The 17,442-nt window shown below is 36.7% G+C and overlaps 7 protein-coding genes across 7 annotated transcripts; 5 read left to right on the top strand and 2 right to left on the bottom strand.

Moving 5' to 3' along the window:
- Positions 1-1,174: 1,174 nt before the first annotated feature.
- On the top strand, positions 1,175-1,897 carry RO3G_17233 (uncharacterized protein; the record flags this gene model as incomplete). The annotated part of the gene is made up of 1 exon (XM_067671817.1): positions 1,175-1,897. The coding sequence occupies one exon, from the start codon at positions 1,175-1,177 to the stop codon at positions 1,895-1,897; it is 723 nt and encodes a 240-aa protein (XP_067527758.1).
- Positions 1,898-3,378: 1,481 nt separating this feature from the next.
- Positions 3,379-4,068, top strand: RO3G_17232 (uncharacterized protein; the record flags this gene model as incomplete). The annotated part of the gene is made up of 2 exons (XM_067671816.1): positions 3,379-3,606; positions 3,766-4,068. The coding sequence occupies 2 exons, from the start codon at positions 3,379-3,381 to the stop codon at positions 4,066-4,068; spliced, it is 531 nt and encodes a 176-aa protein (XP_067527757.1).
- Positions 4,069-5,775: 1,707 nt separating this feature from the next.
- RO3G_17231 (uncharacterized protein) lies at positions 5,776-6,586 on the top strand (the record flags this gene model as incomplete). The annotated part of the gene is made up of 2 exons (XM_067671815.1): positions 5,776-5,791; positions 5,865-6,586. The coding sequence occupies 2 exons, from the start codon at positions 5,776-5,778 to the stop codon at positions 6,584-6,586; spliced, it is 738 nt and encodes a 245-aa protein (XP_067527756.1).
- A 717-nt stretch (positions 6,587-7,303) lies between these two features.
- On the top strand, positions 7,304-8,487 carry RO3G_17230 (uncharacterized protein; the record flags this gene model as incomplete). Its single annotated transcript, XM_067671814.1, has 3 exons — positions 7,304-7,619; positions 7,722-8,008; positions 8,125-8,487. The coding sequence occupies 3 exons, from the start codon at positions 7,304-7,306 to the stop codon at positions 8,485-8,487; spliced, it is 966 nt and encodes a 321-aa protein (XP_067527755.1).
- Positions 8,488-12,804: 4,317 nt separating this feature from the next.
- RO3G_17229 (uncharacterized protein) lies at positions 12,805-13,591 on the bottom strand (the record flags this gene model as incomplete). Its single annotated transcript, XM_067671813.1, has 2 exons — positions 12,805-12,852; positions 12,932-13,591. 2 exons carry the CDS (start codon positions 13,589-13,591, stop codon positions 12,805-12,807), a joined length of 708 nt encoding a protein of 235 aa, XP_067527754.1.
- An 856-nt stretch (positions 13,592-14,447) lies between these two features.
- RO3G_17228 (uncharacterized protein) lies at positions 14,448-15,221 on the top strand (the record flags this gene model as incomplete). Its single annotated transcript, XM_067671812.1, has 1 exon — positions 14,448-15,221. One exon carries the CDS (start codon positions 14,448-14,450, stop codon positions 15,219-15,221), a length of 774 nt encoding a protein of 257 aa, XP_067527753.1.
- Positions 15,222-15,680: 459 nt separating this feature from the next.
- Positions 15,681-16,271, bottom strand: RO3G_17227 (uncharacterized protein; the record flags this gene model as incomplete). The annotated part of the gene is made up of 3 exons (XM_067671811.1): positions 15,681-15,713; positions 15,898-15,955; positions 16,030-16,271. The coding sequence occupies 3 exons, from the start codon at positions 16,269-16,271 to the stop codon at positions 15,681-15,683; spliced, it is 333 nt and encodes a 110-aa protein (XP_067527752.1).
- Between the last annotated feature and the right edge of the window lie 1,171 nt (positions 16,272-17,442).

The following is a 17,442-nucleotide window of genomic DNA, read 5'->3' as shown; positions in this document are numbered from 1 at the left end:
CTCGGTAAGGGGCAGAGCAACTATAGTAAACTCTCTCATTCTGTCTAAATTATGGCATGTTTTGCGGGTTACCTCTGTTCCTCGAGCTTTCTTGGAAAAAGTGAAATCAGCCGTAGGTGCTTTCCTGACGCGACGTATGTTTCCTCGCATAAGTATGGCCACTTTGTGTCTACCGCGAACTCTGGGAGGTTTAGGAGTTTTGGATCCTGTTACTCAACAAAGTGCCTTACAATTGCGATGGATTCTTCCGTTACTCTCTCTGTCTCCACCCAGTATTTCTTCTGATGATGACTCTTCTACTGCTCTTTCTCACTCTATAGTTTTGCCTTTGTTGATCCAGTACCTGCTTTTTAATTTAGATCAGTGGGTGAAACGGCCTCGCACGGTTTATTCCTTTGGTTTTTCCAAATTTGACTTACAGTGGGTGGAAAAATGGTTCCAATGTGAGATATTTGCAGATAAAAATTTGAGAATTAAAAGGAGATAGTACTTGAAAACTAGTGAATGAGTCTCTATGTAACCTCTTTATTAGATTTCAAGACGAGAGAGAGAACCCATTTAATCAAACTACGCCTTTATATAGGAAATAAAATTATTCAGGGACCGAAGTGAGTTCAAGATCAATTTTAGTATTGAACTTGAATAATATAAATATTGTATATGGTTAATATTGTAAATGAGTCTTAGAGAATATGTAATATATAATATTATGTATTCAGTACTTGTTATTTTTTATATAAGATTTGAGTAATCTCATACGAATAATAAGTATTTAATGGGGTAAATACGACACAATGTTTTCGATTTGCAAATTTAAAGATTTATATCTTTGGAACTACAAATGGTAACGGCTCACAAAAACATGCGTTTTGTAGCGCCTTTACAGCTAATATTACTGAAAAAAACTTTTGCGTGTATTGTTACACAATCGGGAAAAATTAAGACTAAATACAAAGACCAACATTGGAACCATTTTTCCACTACAACTATAGATAAGTTTATTTGTTATTTGGTGGAGCTTCCACCGGAGGTTTTTGGCTAATTATGAGTCATACTATTCCGACTATCGCCGAAAAAGTCTATGTGACTTATAAAATTAATTTATCCCCGGTCAAACATTTTTTTTTTCCTTTTCTTTCTTTATATATCGAAGCTTTAAGGTACCACTACACATATGGTTCGCGCTCTCTCTAAAAACAAGCAAGAAAACATCAAATCGTTGGTTTTACAGAACAAGCCATATTCAGTGATAATGAAACGTATTCCAAACTTAAAAAAATCCACCTTAAGCAGATATGCCAACAAGTTTTCTCCTGGTAGAGTAACAGCAAACCCTGGTAGAAAGGCTGTTTTAAGCGTTACCACCAAGTCTTATATACGTAAGCAGATTATTAATGGTACCTTCAAGGCTGCGAAGGCTGTTCATAAGTATCTAGTATGCACTGGCTACACTATCAGTTACTCGGGCACCATTAAGGTTATGAAAAGCATGAGCTTCCATGCTAAGATAAAGGTAAAAAAGCCTTTATTGACTAAGGTTCAGAAAGCAAGACGACTAGCATGGGCGGAAGAGCACAAAAACTGGACAAGCGATGACTGGAGACGTATGGTATTCAGTGACGAAACAAAAGTTAATGTTTACGGCTCAGATGGTTGCAAGTACTATTGGAGTCGATCTGATGATAAACTTCAACCCCATCATCTCGACTTAACAGTTAAAGGAGGGGGTGGTAGCATTATGGTATGGGGTTGTATTACCTATGACGGACCTGGTTATACATGCTGGATTAGTGAAGGCACGATGAAAGCTTCTGATTACGTCGGAATACTTGGTAAAACTCTTATGGATAGCCTTGATACTACGGCTACCATCCTCAGGACTGTTGTAGAACAGTAACTGATTGTAGTTGACATTAATAAATATAAGTCTTAATACAAGATCATAATTAAAATAAAATAAAATACAAGTTTATTTAAATAAGATCATACAGTTAATTCCAATTAAACATGTTCTTTTAGAATATGTATTGTATTCATGAGAGTTCTTTGATAAGAAGAAGTATCAACTAAAATAACCAAATCCAATCCAATGTCAGGAATATTGCTAATCTTTCACATAATTGAAATAACGCGTAAAATAACGTTATTCAATTCAGTGAGGAATTCCCAGAATAAAAGATAATCTATGACAGACATACAAAAGAACAAATGAAAAGTTTTCATAATCATGATTATAGATAATACTTGCTAAAGTACCTGAAGATTAGAAGAACGATAACAATAGAAGATATCAAGCCACTCACTCAATGAGATATAAATACCTGCCTTCAATTAGAATAATTTTTACTTTAACTTAAACTGAAATAAAGATCAGTCTCAAAAAGTACCCAAACTGTTTCTTTATTTTTGTTTCTACCTTTTTTTGAATTACTATTACCATTATACAACAAGGACATCTATTTTCAGCAGGATAACGATCCTAAACACACGTCTAAGCTAGCTAGGCAATGGTTCAAGGACAATAACTTCAAGTGTGATCATACCTTCAACTGGCCTTCACAAAGTCCAGATCTAAACCCAATAGAGTACATCTGGCACCACCTAAAGCTCAAGTTAAGTGCCTATGACACTAGGGCAAAAGGTGTGCATGAATTATGGAATCGTGTTGAAAAAGAATGGTCTACTTTTACAGCAGAAGACTGTAGGAGATACATAGATAGTATGCCAGATCGTTGTAGGGCTGTAATTGCTGCGAAATGCGGTCATACAAGATATTAATAAAATAATGCACATAGTGGAAAAATGGTTCCAATGTTGGTCTTTGTATTTAGTCTTAATTTTTCCCGATTGTGTAACAATACACGCAAAAGTTTTTTTCAGTAATATTAGCTGTAAAGGCGCTACAAAACGCATGTTTTTGTGAGCCGTTACCATTTGTAGTTCCAAAGATATAAATCTTTAAATTTGCAAATCGAAAACATTGGAACCATTTTTCCACCCACTGTAAGACTATGCTTCCTCTTTGTCGACTTAAGGCCACCTGTGTTACGCGTACATGATGGTGTCTTTTCTTTGCTCTTTCGCTGCATGGATTTACTTCCAAAGGATTTCTCAGACACTGTCATTAACCATGAAACGAGTCTCCAGTTACCAATTTCCGCCAGCATACAGCCTGACTGTATCCAATTGCTCTCCAAGACTCAAACAAGATTGCCGTGTTCCACTGCCTACAAATTTGATCCTGCTTCACGACGTCTAAAGCCAAAATTAACTGCTGATATGGATTTCCATCCAACACTTACTAAACGGTTTCTGCGATTAGTTCGCCAAAATCAAGTCCGTCTCGCGTCTTTCTTTGTGCGCTCTTGCATTCCACCAATGTATGCTGCTAAAGGTCCTCATCCTTTTACACCAGCTTTACATAATGATATCGATGCCTCCCCTTTCCTGCAAGCTCTCAATTTAATACAAGATGCTTCAACAATGCTGTTAACTACCAAATCCTACCGTCGCGCTTGTGTCTCACCTCAAGTTTCTGCTCATCGTTTAACTCCCTCACAATGGTCTCACTTTTGGAAATTTCCATTGTCCCACCACTGCCGTAACGTTTGGTTTCGATTGATTCATGGAAAGCTACCCTATCGTTCGCTTCTACATCGCATTATGCCAGCGGCATTTCCAGATGCTTGTTGTCCTATCTGTAGAGAGAACGAAGATACACTTGAACATTTCCTTTACCAGTGCCCTGTTAAACTGGCAGTATAGCGTACTTCCTGGTCTCGCTTTACAAATCCAACAGAATTCAATGTAGATCGAGTTAAAAATGCGTTATTCTGTCTCAAGTTTCCTCCAAAAGATTCTTCCTCTTCCCAGGGTCCGCCTTCCACCATCATCGGTCACACTCTCATGGGCATTTGGCGAGCTCATTGGGCCTTCATTTTTGATTCTGTTCCTTTTCATCCCGACTTGGTCTCTAAATCCGTTTCCTCAATGATTACAACGTCTCATAAAGAAAATCTACTGCTTTCTGGTTGTTCCCCGGTACCTCTGCCTCATATTCAACCTTAACCTCATTCGTGGGCTACACCATTCTCACTTGCACCTTTCTAATTTTCATTTTCTACTTTCCCCCCAAAAAAAAAAACAACAAAAAACATTTGCATAATATAAAAAACCAAAAACAATAATGTGACTTGATTCATCGTCATTTAATAAACTTGAGCCTTGTGCTCATAAAAAAAAAAAGAATTTGACTTGTCGACACTGAATAGTTTTTTTTGTTCCCATAGAATTTTTTTTTTTTTGCTCTCCTCTTCGCGTTTTTTGATGACAGTTGCTAATTTGTATGTTATGTTTAGTTTCGCTATACGGTGATGTTATAACAGAAACCAATTAATAGAAGACTGTAGGAGACTATTAATGTACAATAACAACAAGATCAACAATAAAACTAGTTCTTGATTTCAATTGCATGAACGTGCAAAATAATATGTTCGGCAGCCAAAATTAAATTTAGCGGGAAGAAAGATATATTTTTATTATTTCACATCAATCGATGCTTTAAATAACAAATTAAAAAGAAAGGTAAATGGGGAAATATACAATTGTGAAGAGTATTCTGGTGATTTTGATTAATAAAGTAAATAATGTATCAATTGAGTATCCGTTTTCATGTTGATTCTTTTGGTGATGTTTTCTTGTTTAGTGTGCTGGCACATTGGGTGAACAATGCGTCCAGAGATCGTCTTCTTGAATGTATCCTGTTGTTAAGGATACATAAGATTATAGTCACTTTATTTTAGTAAAAGGAATCTAATATGATCCTAAATAATATGTTGAAATATCATGGAATCATTTATAACATTATTCCCAGCACAGATCAATAAAAGACTTTGATTAGATTTTTATATTAAGCTTTATTCATGTTAACTTCACACAGTCAAATGTATGGCGTGGTTGTAAAATAGTTTATTGATGATATGAGCATGTTGAATAAGGAATGACAATTACTTACCGGATCATCATTAAGTCATGTAAACATTTATCTTAACTGAGATATTATTATTAGCAATGATATCTAATCACGGAACTAGAGGATTTTATATTCATCCGTGCTGTCTCCTTAAATAGTCCTACATCCAGAGCTATCTGAAACCATCCCAATAGCATAATTGACAATACAAGCTAGGAACAGGCTAAACTAATAATTAGAAATAGTAATCATCTATTCTGTCGAGTTGATCATAAATCTGTCCTAATTCTTTATCCGTATCATGTCTATAAATACTCTCACTTTTTACATGTAGAATTGTTTATCATATAAAATCTTAGTTATCTTAACTTAATAAAGAGATACCAAGTTCTAACAGTATTTCTTTATCTTTGTTGTTATACTACTTCTACCTAAAACCTCCCTATCCTAAACACCTGTGAGGGGAGAGAATAATAGGTAAGAAAAATAATATCGGCCACTTGTGACTTCCATTCATGCAATACCCAATGTGGTCAAGCTAATTGTTTTCCTTTCCCCTTATTTTCGTTTACATTTTCTTTAATAACGTCTGCTAGAGTTATCCAACCACACCGAAAAGCATACCATTAGAATTGCCACGAAAAGGAGCATCGTTTGAATGCAAAATAATCTTTAAAAATCAAAAAGGAATCAAAGGCGACTCCTGACCAAAGTACGTCTTCGTCATTGAGTAAAAGTCTCCATAGCCAAATACATTTTATGCCTATATTATAAATATACATTCATCTAAGAGAGTTATTATCATGACATCAAGTGAAGGTAACTTTTTATAAAATATCATGTGAGTTGGAACATTTTTGTTTTACGAATATACCTCTCTTGCCAAAAATAGACGAAGAACTGTTAACGTTTCAATTGCACCCAAACTACTTTGCAGGACAAGATTTATCAAGCAAACAAATTCTGAAGAACCAAAGTACTATCGATTTGGTTGCCAAGTCATTGTTAGATACACCAAATGGCACCTATACAGATGCAGCAACAGAATGGAAAAATGGCACACGGTGTGATGTCCTATACGTACCTCGATTGGCTATTCAAAAGTTTTTACCACCAACTCTAATCGAGATCCAACGAACCGTGAATGAGCCATTTATGAGACGATTGATACAATATTCCTTGAATGTCACTAGCACTTATGACAGCTTGCCTATGGTATTGATTTTCTGTGTCGACAAAGTGACTCCTCAAGCCCTTCAGGATCAATTCAAATCATCAGCAGACAAGCCATACCTTAGCTCCTTTCCCTGTGTGGTGTGGGCCACGAAATGCTATCTTGTCTCGAAGCAAATGCCCTTTGACGTGGATACCCCACTTGATCCTTTATATGCCATATCATTGTTTTTAACTCAACAACAACCATCTTTATTTCGTCACTCCCACCCTGAAGATGCGACTATCCAACTCTTGTACAAAATCACCATGGATGCATCCATTGAAGACAACAACTATAAATCTAATTTCATCGACACTATCAACGTCATTTGCTCCACGAACGAAAATATACTTGAACGGGCCAAAAACGCAATTATAGTCGTTCCACTGCCAAAATGAGGATTGTACAAAAAAAAAGCGCGGACTTTAAAATAAATATTGGGGGATTTCTAAAAAAAAAATCAAGTTAATTTCGCGGTTTGCAAACAACTGGTTTCAGGTTATTCTTTTTATTATAACAAGATACAATATATCAAAACTAATATTTTTTTAAAGAAGATGTCAAGGGAAATATTTACGATGAGAATGGGAATGAAGCTATGGACGTTGTAGATGAAAAGCCGAATCCTTTTGCTATAAAGCAGTTGGTTAATCTCGACTCGTACCTTGAACAAAAAATTAATACGCTACCAGATCAAGAGCAGTCTGAAGAAAGCGAAAATATTACCATGAAACTAAGCTCAGGGTCTTCAAAGAAGTACATGGAATATACGTTTGCTTCAAGAGAACTTTTTTTTCATTACAAGATCCAACTTGTAATGTCAGTTGCTGCAGCTGCCCGAAAAGTTGTTGTTAAAGAAAGCACTGCACGTACTTGGTGGAAGAAACTACAGGAGAATCCAGATACTTTCACTCTTGAAAAAAAAATCTAATCGCCAAAACAGACCGACGTCTAGATTGCAGGAGGAGCATAAACAAAGTCTAATTGAGTTTTTTGACGATAATGCAAATGCACACATTCAAGATGTTGTCAAGATGCTCACAAACAAGTTTGTAGGTCTCGAGATTAAAAAGTCCAGAGTGCACGAATTTATAAGAGATGAGTGTAAACTTAGTATGAAACAAACTACCTGCTGGTCTGAGGCAAGAACAAGCAAAGAAAATGTTCAAAAACGCTACGAATGGGTCGTCAAGTGGAACAATACGGATATGAATTTTTCAAGAAACTGTATTTTTATTGATGAAGCTGATTTCGATATTAATATGAAGTCAAATAGAGCATGGGCACCTAGAGGGCAAATGGCAGTAACCACTACTTCTACAACAAAAGCACCTTCACATACTATTACCAGCGCTCTATCATCTGTAGGAGTGGTAAACTTGAGTATTCGTGTACCAAAGCAATCTCCAAAAGTAAGAAAAGTTCAAGGAGGTAGAAAAAGGAAAAATCCTGAAGCTTTTAACGAAGAAGCTCCAAAAGACACAACTGCTGACCACTATATGCGATTGATTCAGGAAACTTTAAATGTTTTAGACAAATATGATCAAATGAGAGGTTTCTATTTTATAATGGATGATGCACCAAACCATAAACAAATAGAAGATACGCTCAATGAAAGAAATAGAGATTACAAGTACGTCTTTCTTCCTCCGTATTCACCAGAACTCAACCCTATTGAACAGTTCTGGGCATTGGTTAAGCGTAAAGTTCGACGTGAAAAGCTACAAGATACTGAAACATTGCAAGATAGAATTGTTGATGCTGCAAATGAAGTTCCTATGGAGCATCTTCGAAACATAATCCAGCACTCAAAAAACCAAGTTGGTAACTGCTTAAACTACATTCCAATCTAATGCATGCATACTTTTTTACCTGCGAAATCAGCTGCTCGCAATCCGCGAAATTAACTTCAAACAACCAATGATTTTTTTTTTAGAAATCCTCATTTTGGCAGTGGAACGACTGTAAAGATGTGCCTGACTCGAAGAAGGCCAACCGAATCATTGACCGCGGATTGAAATACAACTTGAGGGTGAAGCGAAAATTTGCCGTGGTAGATACAGATTCGGATTCCTCTCTTGAACTTCCTCACAGAGTGTCTTTATCATCCAATATTGCAGAATTATCAAATGCAAATGAAAAAGAAGTGACTTTTATCAAGGAATATACGGCAAATATTGTTGGAAGAATGAATTGGAACAAATGTTTGACCGAAGGGCAATCCAAGGGTTTGTTCAAGAGATATTCAACAGGTTCAAGTTTACGAGCCAACTTTGATAGAAAGCATAATCACAAATAAATTATGTTCAAAAAAGGAGCGTATTTAGCGTATTTAGCGTATTAAGCGTATTTCTTCCAGGACATACGGTAAATCATGTAGATAGACAAGTTTCCAAGAAAGAATCAATTTCTTGAAGACATACAAATGGAATTAGGCCAGATGATGCGAACCGTCGTACAATAAAAACATCAGAGCCCTCCCAATCGTTGATAGCATCGCCTTCGTCATTAATAACCGCCCCGCCCGTCTGCACGTGAAGGAATTTGACCTCTGGCATGTCTGAGAAGAAAGAGAAAAAAAAAAGTGAAAGGCACAGTTTGAGGCACAGCTTAAGGCACATGTTCGTCAAGAAGGGCGACACTCTTCATTTGGAAAGGCTCACTGCATGACGACACTTGATTTTTATTTTGGAGCACTTGATTTTCTCGGAGGCACACTCAACTTCGGATGGACTGTAAATTTTTTTTTTTTTTCAAAAAAAAAAAAAAAGCGAGAGTTTCAATTTTACTGAAATGGGTTTTTAATTCACTGTAAATATATCTTTCCTCTCAATGAAGACAGGACAAACCTCCCAGATCAGTTAAAGAATAAGATCTATAAAAACAATGAATTAAAAATTTTCATCATCGATTCAGTGATCATTCTTCAATTAAACATGCCAATGATTGGATCTACACTCATAATTACTCATTTACCTACCAACTGATAAAAGAACTTAAGTTCAGTCTCAGGAAGTATTCTTTTGATTTCATGTTACTATTTAACATAATATCCTTGACTACAAATATCCAAAACTACAGAATGTTGACTTGGAGTTAATCTAGAAATGATGTGAAGGTATTGAAAAGAAAACAGTTCATTTTCTTCTTGTAGTATTGGGTATAATCTAGTAACCTTATTTATGCTCTCATCCATATTTTTTAAATTTCAATAGCCAATTTATTTGCATATTTTTTTTAAAAGAAAAAATTTTTATCTTTCACTGGAAATAAAAAGAAAACTGTATAAAGTATTTATATTTTTTTGCAACATTATTTGAATTTGTTGTTTGATATTTTTGATGCTTTTAAAACCTAAATGAATTTTGATGGATGAAAAGCGATGATGGACAAAGATCTAAATAGTATGATTGATTGTAGCAGTAATGTATTCATCCTTCATAGATTGATAGACAAACAGTAGACCAAACCAGGTGTGAATCATATCGAACAGACCCGCAAGAGAATTCGGATACTATTTACCAAGGCTAATAATTTATGACTGCAGGGACAAAAGAGACCTCAGCTTAGGTATTGAATCACAATCAAACATAGATGACTATTCCACAGAGAATGGGCTATAGAGAATCTTCATAGAGCAATCCTGATTGATTTCACTTTAAACAGATCCTAAACATGGCTACCCTGTTACAATTTATCGTAAAAAAAAAAAGGTCAAAAGCCTCCTGATGTGATGCAAATACCCTTTTTAAGAATGAATATGGGCTTTATTAAATAATAGAAACCTTTTTTCACATCTTGTTTATTAATCCATAGCTTCATGTTGGATCATCTTCTTAGGTCATCTTCTTTGATTGTTATTTTATGAATCCTATAAAAAGAGAGAGAGAGAGTTCAATGGTGATTTAGAGCAAACATTCTTTAAGCAGATATAAAATACAAATGATTCTATTCATAATAAAAGTATATGTTGTATACATCCCTTTCTTCACATCCTTTCATCCTTTTTTTTTTTTTTTTTCTAATCGTCATTATTCTCCTTTATTAAACCAATTTGTTACCCCCTCTCTCTTTCTCCCCTCTTGGCAAATTTCCCTTGTTTTTTTTTTATCTATACAAAACCCTGATAGAGACCCTTTTTATTCAGGCTCATGTCTCTCCTTTTCTAAGCCATTGCTTTCATACTTGATCCGTTTTTTTTTTTTTTTTTTTTTTTTAATTCTTTATCCGAAATTGAATATGCACTGGATGTTGTCAAATGATGTGACTGAACTTGTAAAAAAAAATTAACTTTTTTTGATTGGATAAAATGGTTTGCATAAATTATCCTATTTTAGGAATTAATGTTGGGAAGAGAGAGAGAGAGGAGGGAGGCTGTCGGCAGGGGTGCACAACCCAACCTTGTTCCTTTTCCCCTTTCTTTTTTCGATCCATGTCAAGCATTAGAATATAAGATGACTTTTATTTACAAAATAAAGGAAAAGAAGGGTATTAGATATTAATGAGCAAATAAGGTAGGTTGTAGTGATGATGTTGGACGAAAGATGGATTTTATTTTTGTAAAGAATCGATTCTGTGGTGTTTGATAAGGAGGTCTTTGCCATGGTTTCGTCTTTCTTAATAAATCAGGATGATCTTTTTCTTCATCGTGTGCTACTTGTGGATCAAATATACATTCAAACAGTGTATCCTCTAATACATCTCTTTCAAAATAAACAATCATCGGTGGTTCTTTACTAATCTTGACCGTCTTTTTTTCTGAAGGCTTTTTTAATAAAATGAATAATCTTGAATGTCTGTTCATCAAATAAAGTAAAAAAGAAGTAAAAAAAAAATTTTTTTTTCAGTGTTGCTTTTTATGAACGCATGAGTGTGGGAAGTCAAGTGATGATTGAGTAACATTGATTTCCTTCTTTGGTATTTCCATCATCCAATAAGATCATTAAATCTCATTTCTAGTGTGTGAATCAACATCTTTTTTATTGGAATCATAAACAGACTAAAGGGTTAACAGCCATTTATTTTAAACAGAATAATCATATTCTATTTGAATGTCTTGATTGTTTATATGATGTAGAGCTGTCATCTATTTTATTACCCGATTTATATTGATTCGATACAAAGAACATAATGAAAATTCATTCTTTATGTCCATCATCCTTTTTCTTCTTCTTCTTTCATCATGATTGGAATGGATTTAAATAAAAAGGTAAAATAAATAAGAATCGATTGAAATTGATAGAACAAAAAAATCATAGCTTATTCAATACAAGCAATCACTTTTTAAAGATCGCTCCATATTAAATAAAATAGAAATTTCCTATTTAGAGTAATCTTAAACAGGCTGCATATTCACTCACTCATTTTATGATAGACTAGCAAATGCTCCTATACTAAACTTGATAGGTAAACTACAACGTGAATCCTATTTAAAGTACAATGTGTTTAGCAAGACTGAATTGGATCTTATTCGATCTGCTTACCGATTGAATCATTTTACTCACTCAACCAATGGAGATTATATGATTCTATTATTGAATCAATTAAAAAAAGTACCAAAAAAAAAAAAAAAGAAAGATGAATCGATAAACACCCAAAGACTGATTCTATCAAAGGCATTTCAAATTGGTAGATTGTCTGAGGCGATGATAGTCATTCAGTACATGAAGAATATTGAATCAAGCAAAATACGATCCACATCAACAGATTATCAAATACTTGATCTATTAGAATACATGTAACTTGTTTTCAAATCTTGTACGTTATTCATCCCCTCTTTTTTTTTTATTTAGTACAAAAGTGACCCTTATTCAATCTCAACCCAATCATTTTACACATTGGATAACTATATTTGATATATTATTCAGAGGAAGTATCATCAAACTCTGTCTTGAACAAGATCATGTATCATTTTATTGTCAAAGTCAAAATTCATTGGGTGAACAAGAAAAGATAACAGTGTCCATCTGTCATTACACTGAATGTGATGACGATAGAAAACAAGCCATTTTACAGACTCAATCTATTGGCATGAATCAATCGATACTAGCTCATCTATTCAAAGAATATAAAATGACTGACGAATGCTTTCCAATCGGTATACACATCGATCGTAAGATGGTTATTTTATACATGATTTCATTTTAATCCTCATCTCAGGACTGAATGGTTATCTATTCTCTCTAAGATACCACGCTGGGGTTTATATAGCTTCTAAACTATCGGATGAATACATCTTCATACCTCAAAATGAACAAGAATACCAACACTTTTTATTCAACACCCATCTCATTCAAATCCTCTTTCATTTAAAGGTAAACAATATCCCTCACAGACTCAATTCATTTTATCCTCATCTTTTTCCTATCAGAAACATTCTATTGATCTCGCTAAATGCATCCGTCGTACTGCCTCCAATAGAAACATGTGGTTTGTTCATGATATTCACTTTTGAAATTATCCTTTGCTGTTTTTAAAAATAAATCATCTTTTCCCCCCCCCTCTCCTCCCTTTTTTTTTTTAAATGAGCGGGTTCTTTGGCACAACAGACACCACTTCAAAATGGGGTGGTTATTTAAAACAAGCGATAAGCAATGTGGAAACCACATTTGATTCGCTATTGGAGCAACCACCAGAAGGACAAGAAGCGAAAAGTAGAAGCATTCTAAACAATTATAAAAGATGTTAATCATTGAAAGAGTAGATGTCGAAACCTGGGTGGATCCCGTCACAGGGATGGTCACCACCATCGAGAAACCGAAAAGACAGCCAGAAAGAGACCTTTCGAAACGACTTGCGGCTGTGGTAACAGCAGATAAAAATAAACCATCCACGCTTCCAGATGACCCGAAAGAGGAAAAAGCAGAGCAAGCAGAGTCACAGGAGGACAAAGAGACTGGGAAAGAAGAAGAAGGTGAGGTGACGGATGAACAAACGACAAAGGAGGAAAAAGTGGAAGAAACGATGGAAGTCAAAAAAGAGGGATCCGTAAAAAATAAGAAGAATGCCAAGAAAAACAAACGGGCAGCCAAGAAAGAAGCACAGAGAAATGAAAGAGCACTCAAAGAAAAGGACGAAAAAGACCAACAGCAGCAAGAAGACGAAACGGCCAAGGAAGAAAAGGCAGAAGGAGACGCAGTGGCCAAGGAAGAAAAGGCAGAAGAAGACGCAGTGGCCAAGAAAGAAAAGACAGAAGGAGAAGAAAAGCTAGAGGAAAGAAAGGGATCAGGAGGACAAAGTGAACAAGAAGCAGCAGTAGCAGCAGTTGAAAAAGAAGAAAAGCAGACCGCCATGCCAGCCAAAGACACAACCGAGGAAGTGGAACGGATAGGAAAAGACAAGGAAGGGTGGAAGGGATTATTAGACCAGCGAGAGAAGCAGCTGTTGCAAGCGATGGAAACCATTGCGAAACTGCACGACCAGATCCATCAGTTGGGCGAAGAAGCGACGGAGAACGAGGCGCGTTGGCAATCACAGATGAAACCAGACGCGGCCCTCGAGGAGCTCAAGCGACAGCTGGCGGCCAAAGACGAACAGATCGAGGGGCTCTTGCGGGAAGGCGAAAAGCTGTCGAAGGTCGAACTGAAGCACTCGACGACGATCAAGCGATTGCGACAGGAAAAGACAGAGCAGGAGAAGGCCATGGCGGAGCTGACCAAAAGGTGGGAAAAGGCAACGCAGGAGGGGACGCAGGCGGCCGAGAAGGCGGCCAAGCGGGCCGAGACCGAGCGACGACTGCAGGAGTCTGTCCAGCTCCTCACCGATCTGTCCGAACAGCAAACGAAGCACATCAACAAGCTCGAGTCTGACAAGCTGGAGGCGGTCCGCACCCTGGCCGAGACCGACCGACGGCTGAAGGACGCGCTCGATCGCATCGAACGAGCCCGTGCCCAGGCCAAGGCCGAGGCAGACCAAGAAAACGCGGTGGTGCTCGAAAAGGAGGTCAAGGCGAACGATCGGCTGCACAAGGAGTTTGCAAAGTTCAAGGAAAACGCAGAGGCGGCCGAGCGTGGCTGGCGAAAGGAACAGAGGGAGCTCCAGATCGCCCTCCAGGCCGCACACGAACAGGCGGCTCAGAGAGAGGACAGTCTGAGAAAGGAGGTGGCCGAATTGCAAAAACGCTGTGTGGAGCAAGAAAAGATGCAGTTTGAAATGAGTGTGGATGAATCGACGGCGCCTTTGCTGCGACAGATAGACGAGTTGCAAACACAGCATGCGATTGCGATCAAAAACAGGGATCAAACAGAACAAAGGTAAAGCATGTTTTCTATCCAAACCAAGTACTCATCTCTGTGCAGTCTCATCCTTTCTTTACAGCACTCTGAATTGGAACGTGAAAAGTCGGTCGAAAAATCCAAATGGCTACAAGCAGAACTCGATGGTATCACTCAACGCGTGGACACTTTAGAGGCGGCCCTGCTCGACCTACAAAAAGAAAACGCCCGATTACAAACCAGTCTGGACCTGGAAAGATCCGTAGGAGAAAAACAAGAGGAAAGGATCAAGGCACTGATCAAGGAGAAGGAAGAGATGAAAGAAAACGAACAAAGAGAACAAGAACGTTTAAAGAACCAATACCAACGATTGATGAAGGAAAGACTGAATGAGGAAAGACGGCAATTTGAAGATCGACTCAAGGAGGTGAAACCACCCACGCTTTTAGTAGAAGAAGATACCAAAAAGGAAGAAGAGGAAGATGTGAAACTACAGGCGGATATTCATCAATTACAGAACCAGGTCGATTTTTATCAAACCCAATTACAAAGTTTGACTCAGTCAAAGAATGAATTATCAGAAGAGGCCTTGAGCATGTCACAAGAAATCGATCAGTTACGGATCAAGGTCAAAAAGACAGTCCATCTCCAACAGGAGCATGATCAGCTGAATGCAAGATACCAAACACTGCTCGAACTACTCGGAGAACGAACGGAAGAGGTGCAGGAGCTCAAGGCAGACCTTGCGGATGTCAAGGACATGTATCGAACACAAATCGTCGAACTTGTTCAAAAAATAGACCAACTCAGTAAAAAATAATCCCCCCTTATTTTATTTTTTCATAAAGAAAATCTGTCATGGCCAACATGTTGCCAATCTCTTCACGCGTCGCTTCACCGTGTGCTGTCCAGCGTACCTGGCAGTTTTCGTCTACTAGAAAGACATGGCCGATGTTTTTGTTGGTCATGTCAAGGTATTTTCTTACTCGACTGATGTCTTGATAAAGCAATAGACAGCCCTCTTGTCTTTCTTGGGGTAAATTCTTCAGTGCTCTGGTGACAAATGCTTTCAATAAGATTTGCTTTAATAAGTTTTCCTCTACAATAATCTATTCCATACGTAAGCCTCTCTCCCTTTTTTTTTTCTTTCTTTCTGCTTACGTCTAAAAGTTGAATATTCTTTGTTGTCTGTCCAAATTTTTCCCAAAAGGGATTTGAAAATGACTTTGTGTGTTCCTAGAAACGTTTTAATTCAAATGATATAAAATACAAGTCATATTTACAAAACCAAATTGAGTGAGTGATATGGTAACTAAACTGATTTTGTCCAGCAATTTATCTGTTGTATGAATTTTGTTTTTTGACAAGTCTTGTACTTCAAAATCTGGCATATACCCCGTCATTTCAGGCTTCATAAGTTGAGTGCTTGCATAATACATTTTCCCTCCATGTTCCTTCATTTCTGTATTTCTACTGTTAGTTTTTCTTTTATATACGTTTGCATCTCTATTACCGTTGATATCATGAAAATAAGATTTGGTTGCCTCTTCAACCCTATACAAAAAAAAAAAAATGGTTTAATCGAAAAGATCTCTTCCATGTACGAAAAAAAAAAAAAAAAGCTTTACAGGTATTGACGCTCAGCAGCATGAGCAGCAAAGGCCTTTTCGTAATTACCAAGATCTCTAAGTTTTTGTTGCTTTCTATGAACCCATGTACTACGATCGACTTGGGGCGCTTCAACAAGACCAAGTCCCTTTGGTGGTTCACGAAAGGCACCATATTTTTTGAACTCTGCAGTATTTAGAAATCTCGATTGAATATTTTTTGAGGTATGGTTCCTGACTAAGATTCTGACAGCTGAAAACATTTTTTTTTGGAGTGGTAAAAAGAAAAGGAAGGGGTGGGTGATTATTGTGGTCTTTTAATTTTTATCGCTCTATGATTGGATAGAAAGTAGCTTTCATTGATCTGTTCTACAATGAAACAAATTTTTATTTATAAAAAATTAAAAAGGTGCAAGGGGTACATAGGGAAATCCTCAAACAACCTTCTATTGCAGCAGTCGCATCTCGATGCATGTTGTTGATCTATCAATGACCTTACTGATAATAATGCATAAAATGTTGTCCTCTTCATCTATCAACATTTATCAATACATTATGCTTAAAGAAGCACTCTTGAATAAGCTAATGAACATTTGGCCAGTATCTCAGTTTACAGACGAAATCGAATTGGACGCTTGATATTTCAAGGTTGCCATTCATCATGTCAATTGGATCAAACATCAGACTCATATTATTAACAGACATGCCACTGCTGTATTCCATATGTCCAAAGAGACATTAAAAGCTTGTTTGTTGCCAAAGAAGACGCGATACTTCATATCTGAACACAGTAAAGCAAAAAGGGTGAAGAAGCAAACAATGAGTCAGTATCAGAAGGCTTACTTTTTGGTGAATCATCTGAATCAAATGAAGCAACTACTAAAAAAAAAAGAGAGAGAATAACAAAGCAGCCTTCCAGTAAGTCTTTAAGTTAAAAAATGGGCCCCGCCCCAAAAAAAGGTTTTTTAAAAAAATTCGGGCCAAAGGGGCTAAAAACCCTTGAATTCCCCCCCCCCGGCCCATAAAGTAAAAAAAAAAAAAAAAAAAAAAAAAAAAAAAAAAAAAAAAAAAAAAAAAAAAAAAAAAAAAAAAAAAAAAAACTTTTGAGCATAAAGATAAAAGTGTAAAAGAAGAAAAAAGGTATTGGATAATACCTGAAGTAACTGAAGCTAGTTCGAGAGTAATTAATTTAAGGATTGAGTAATAGATTCTGGAGGGATAATTGGGATCACTTCATGAGCCAAATGATCGACTTTACGTAGTAATCTACAAATAACGGACCATCGAACTCTTCAAGCGACAGCTTTCTCGGGTGGCAGAAGGAGTTTCTTAGGCAATTGATTCAACAGGAAAGACAGAGGATCAAGGATCGAGAGAGGCATTTGTATTCGACGGTGTATGTGCAAACAACGGATGAAGTACTATTTTGTGGAA

This window comes from Rhizopus delemar, genomic scaffold, assembly GCF_000149305.1.
Source record: "Rhizopus delemar RA 99-880 supercont3.29 genomic scaffold, whole genome shotgun sequence".
NCBI classification, from domain to species: domain Eukaryota; kingdom Fungi; phylum Mucoromycota; class Mucoromycetes; order Mucorales; family Rhizopodaceae; genus Rhizopus; species Rhizopus delemar.
The sequence above is the reverse complement of the archived record's forward strand: the minus strand, read 5'-3'. Positions and strand labels throughout refer to the sequence as shown.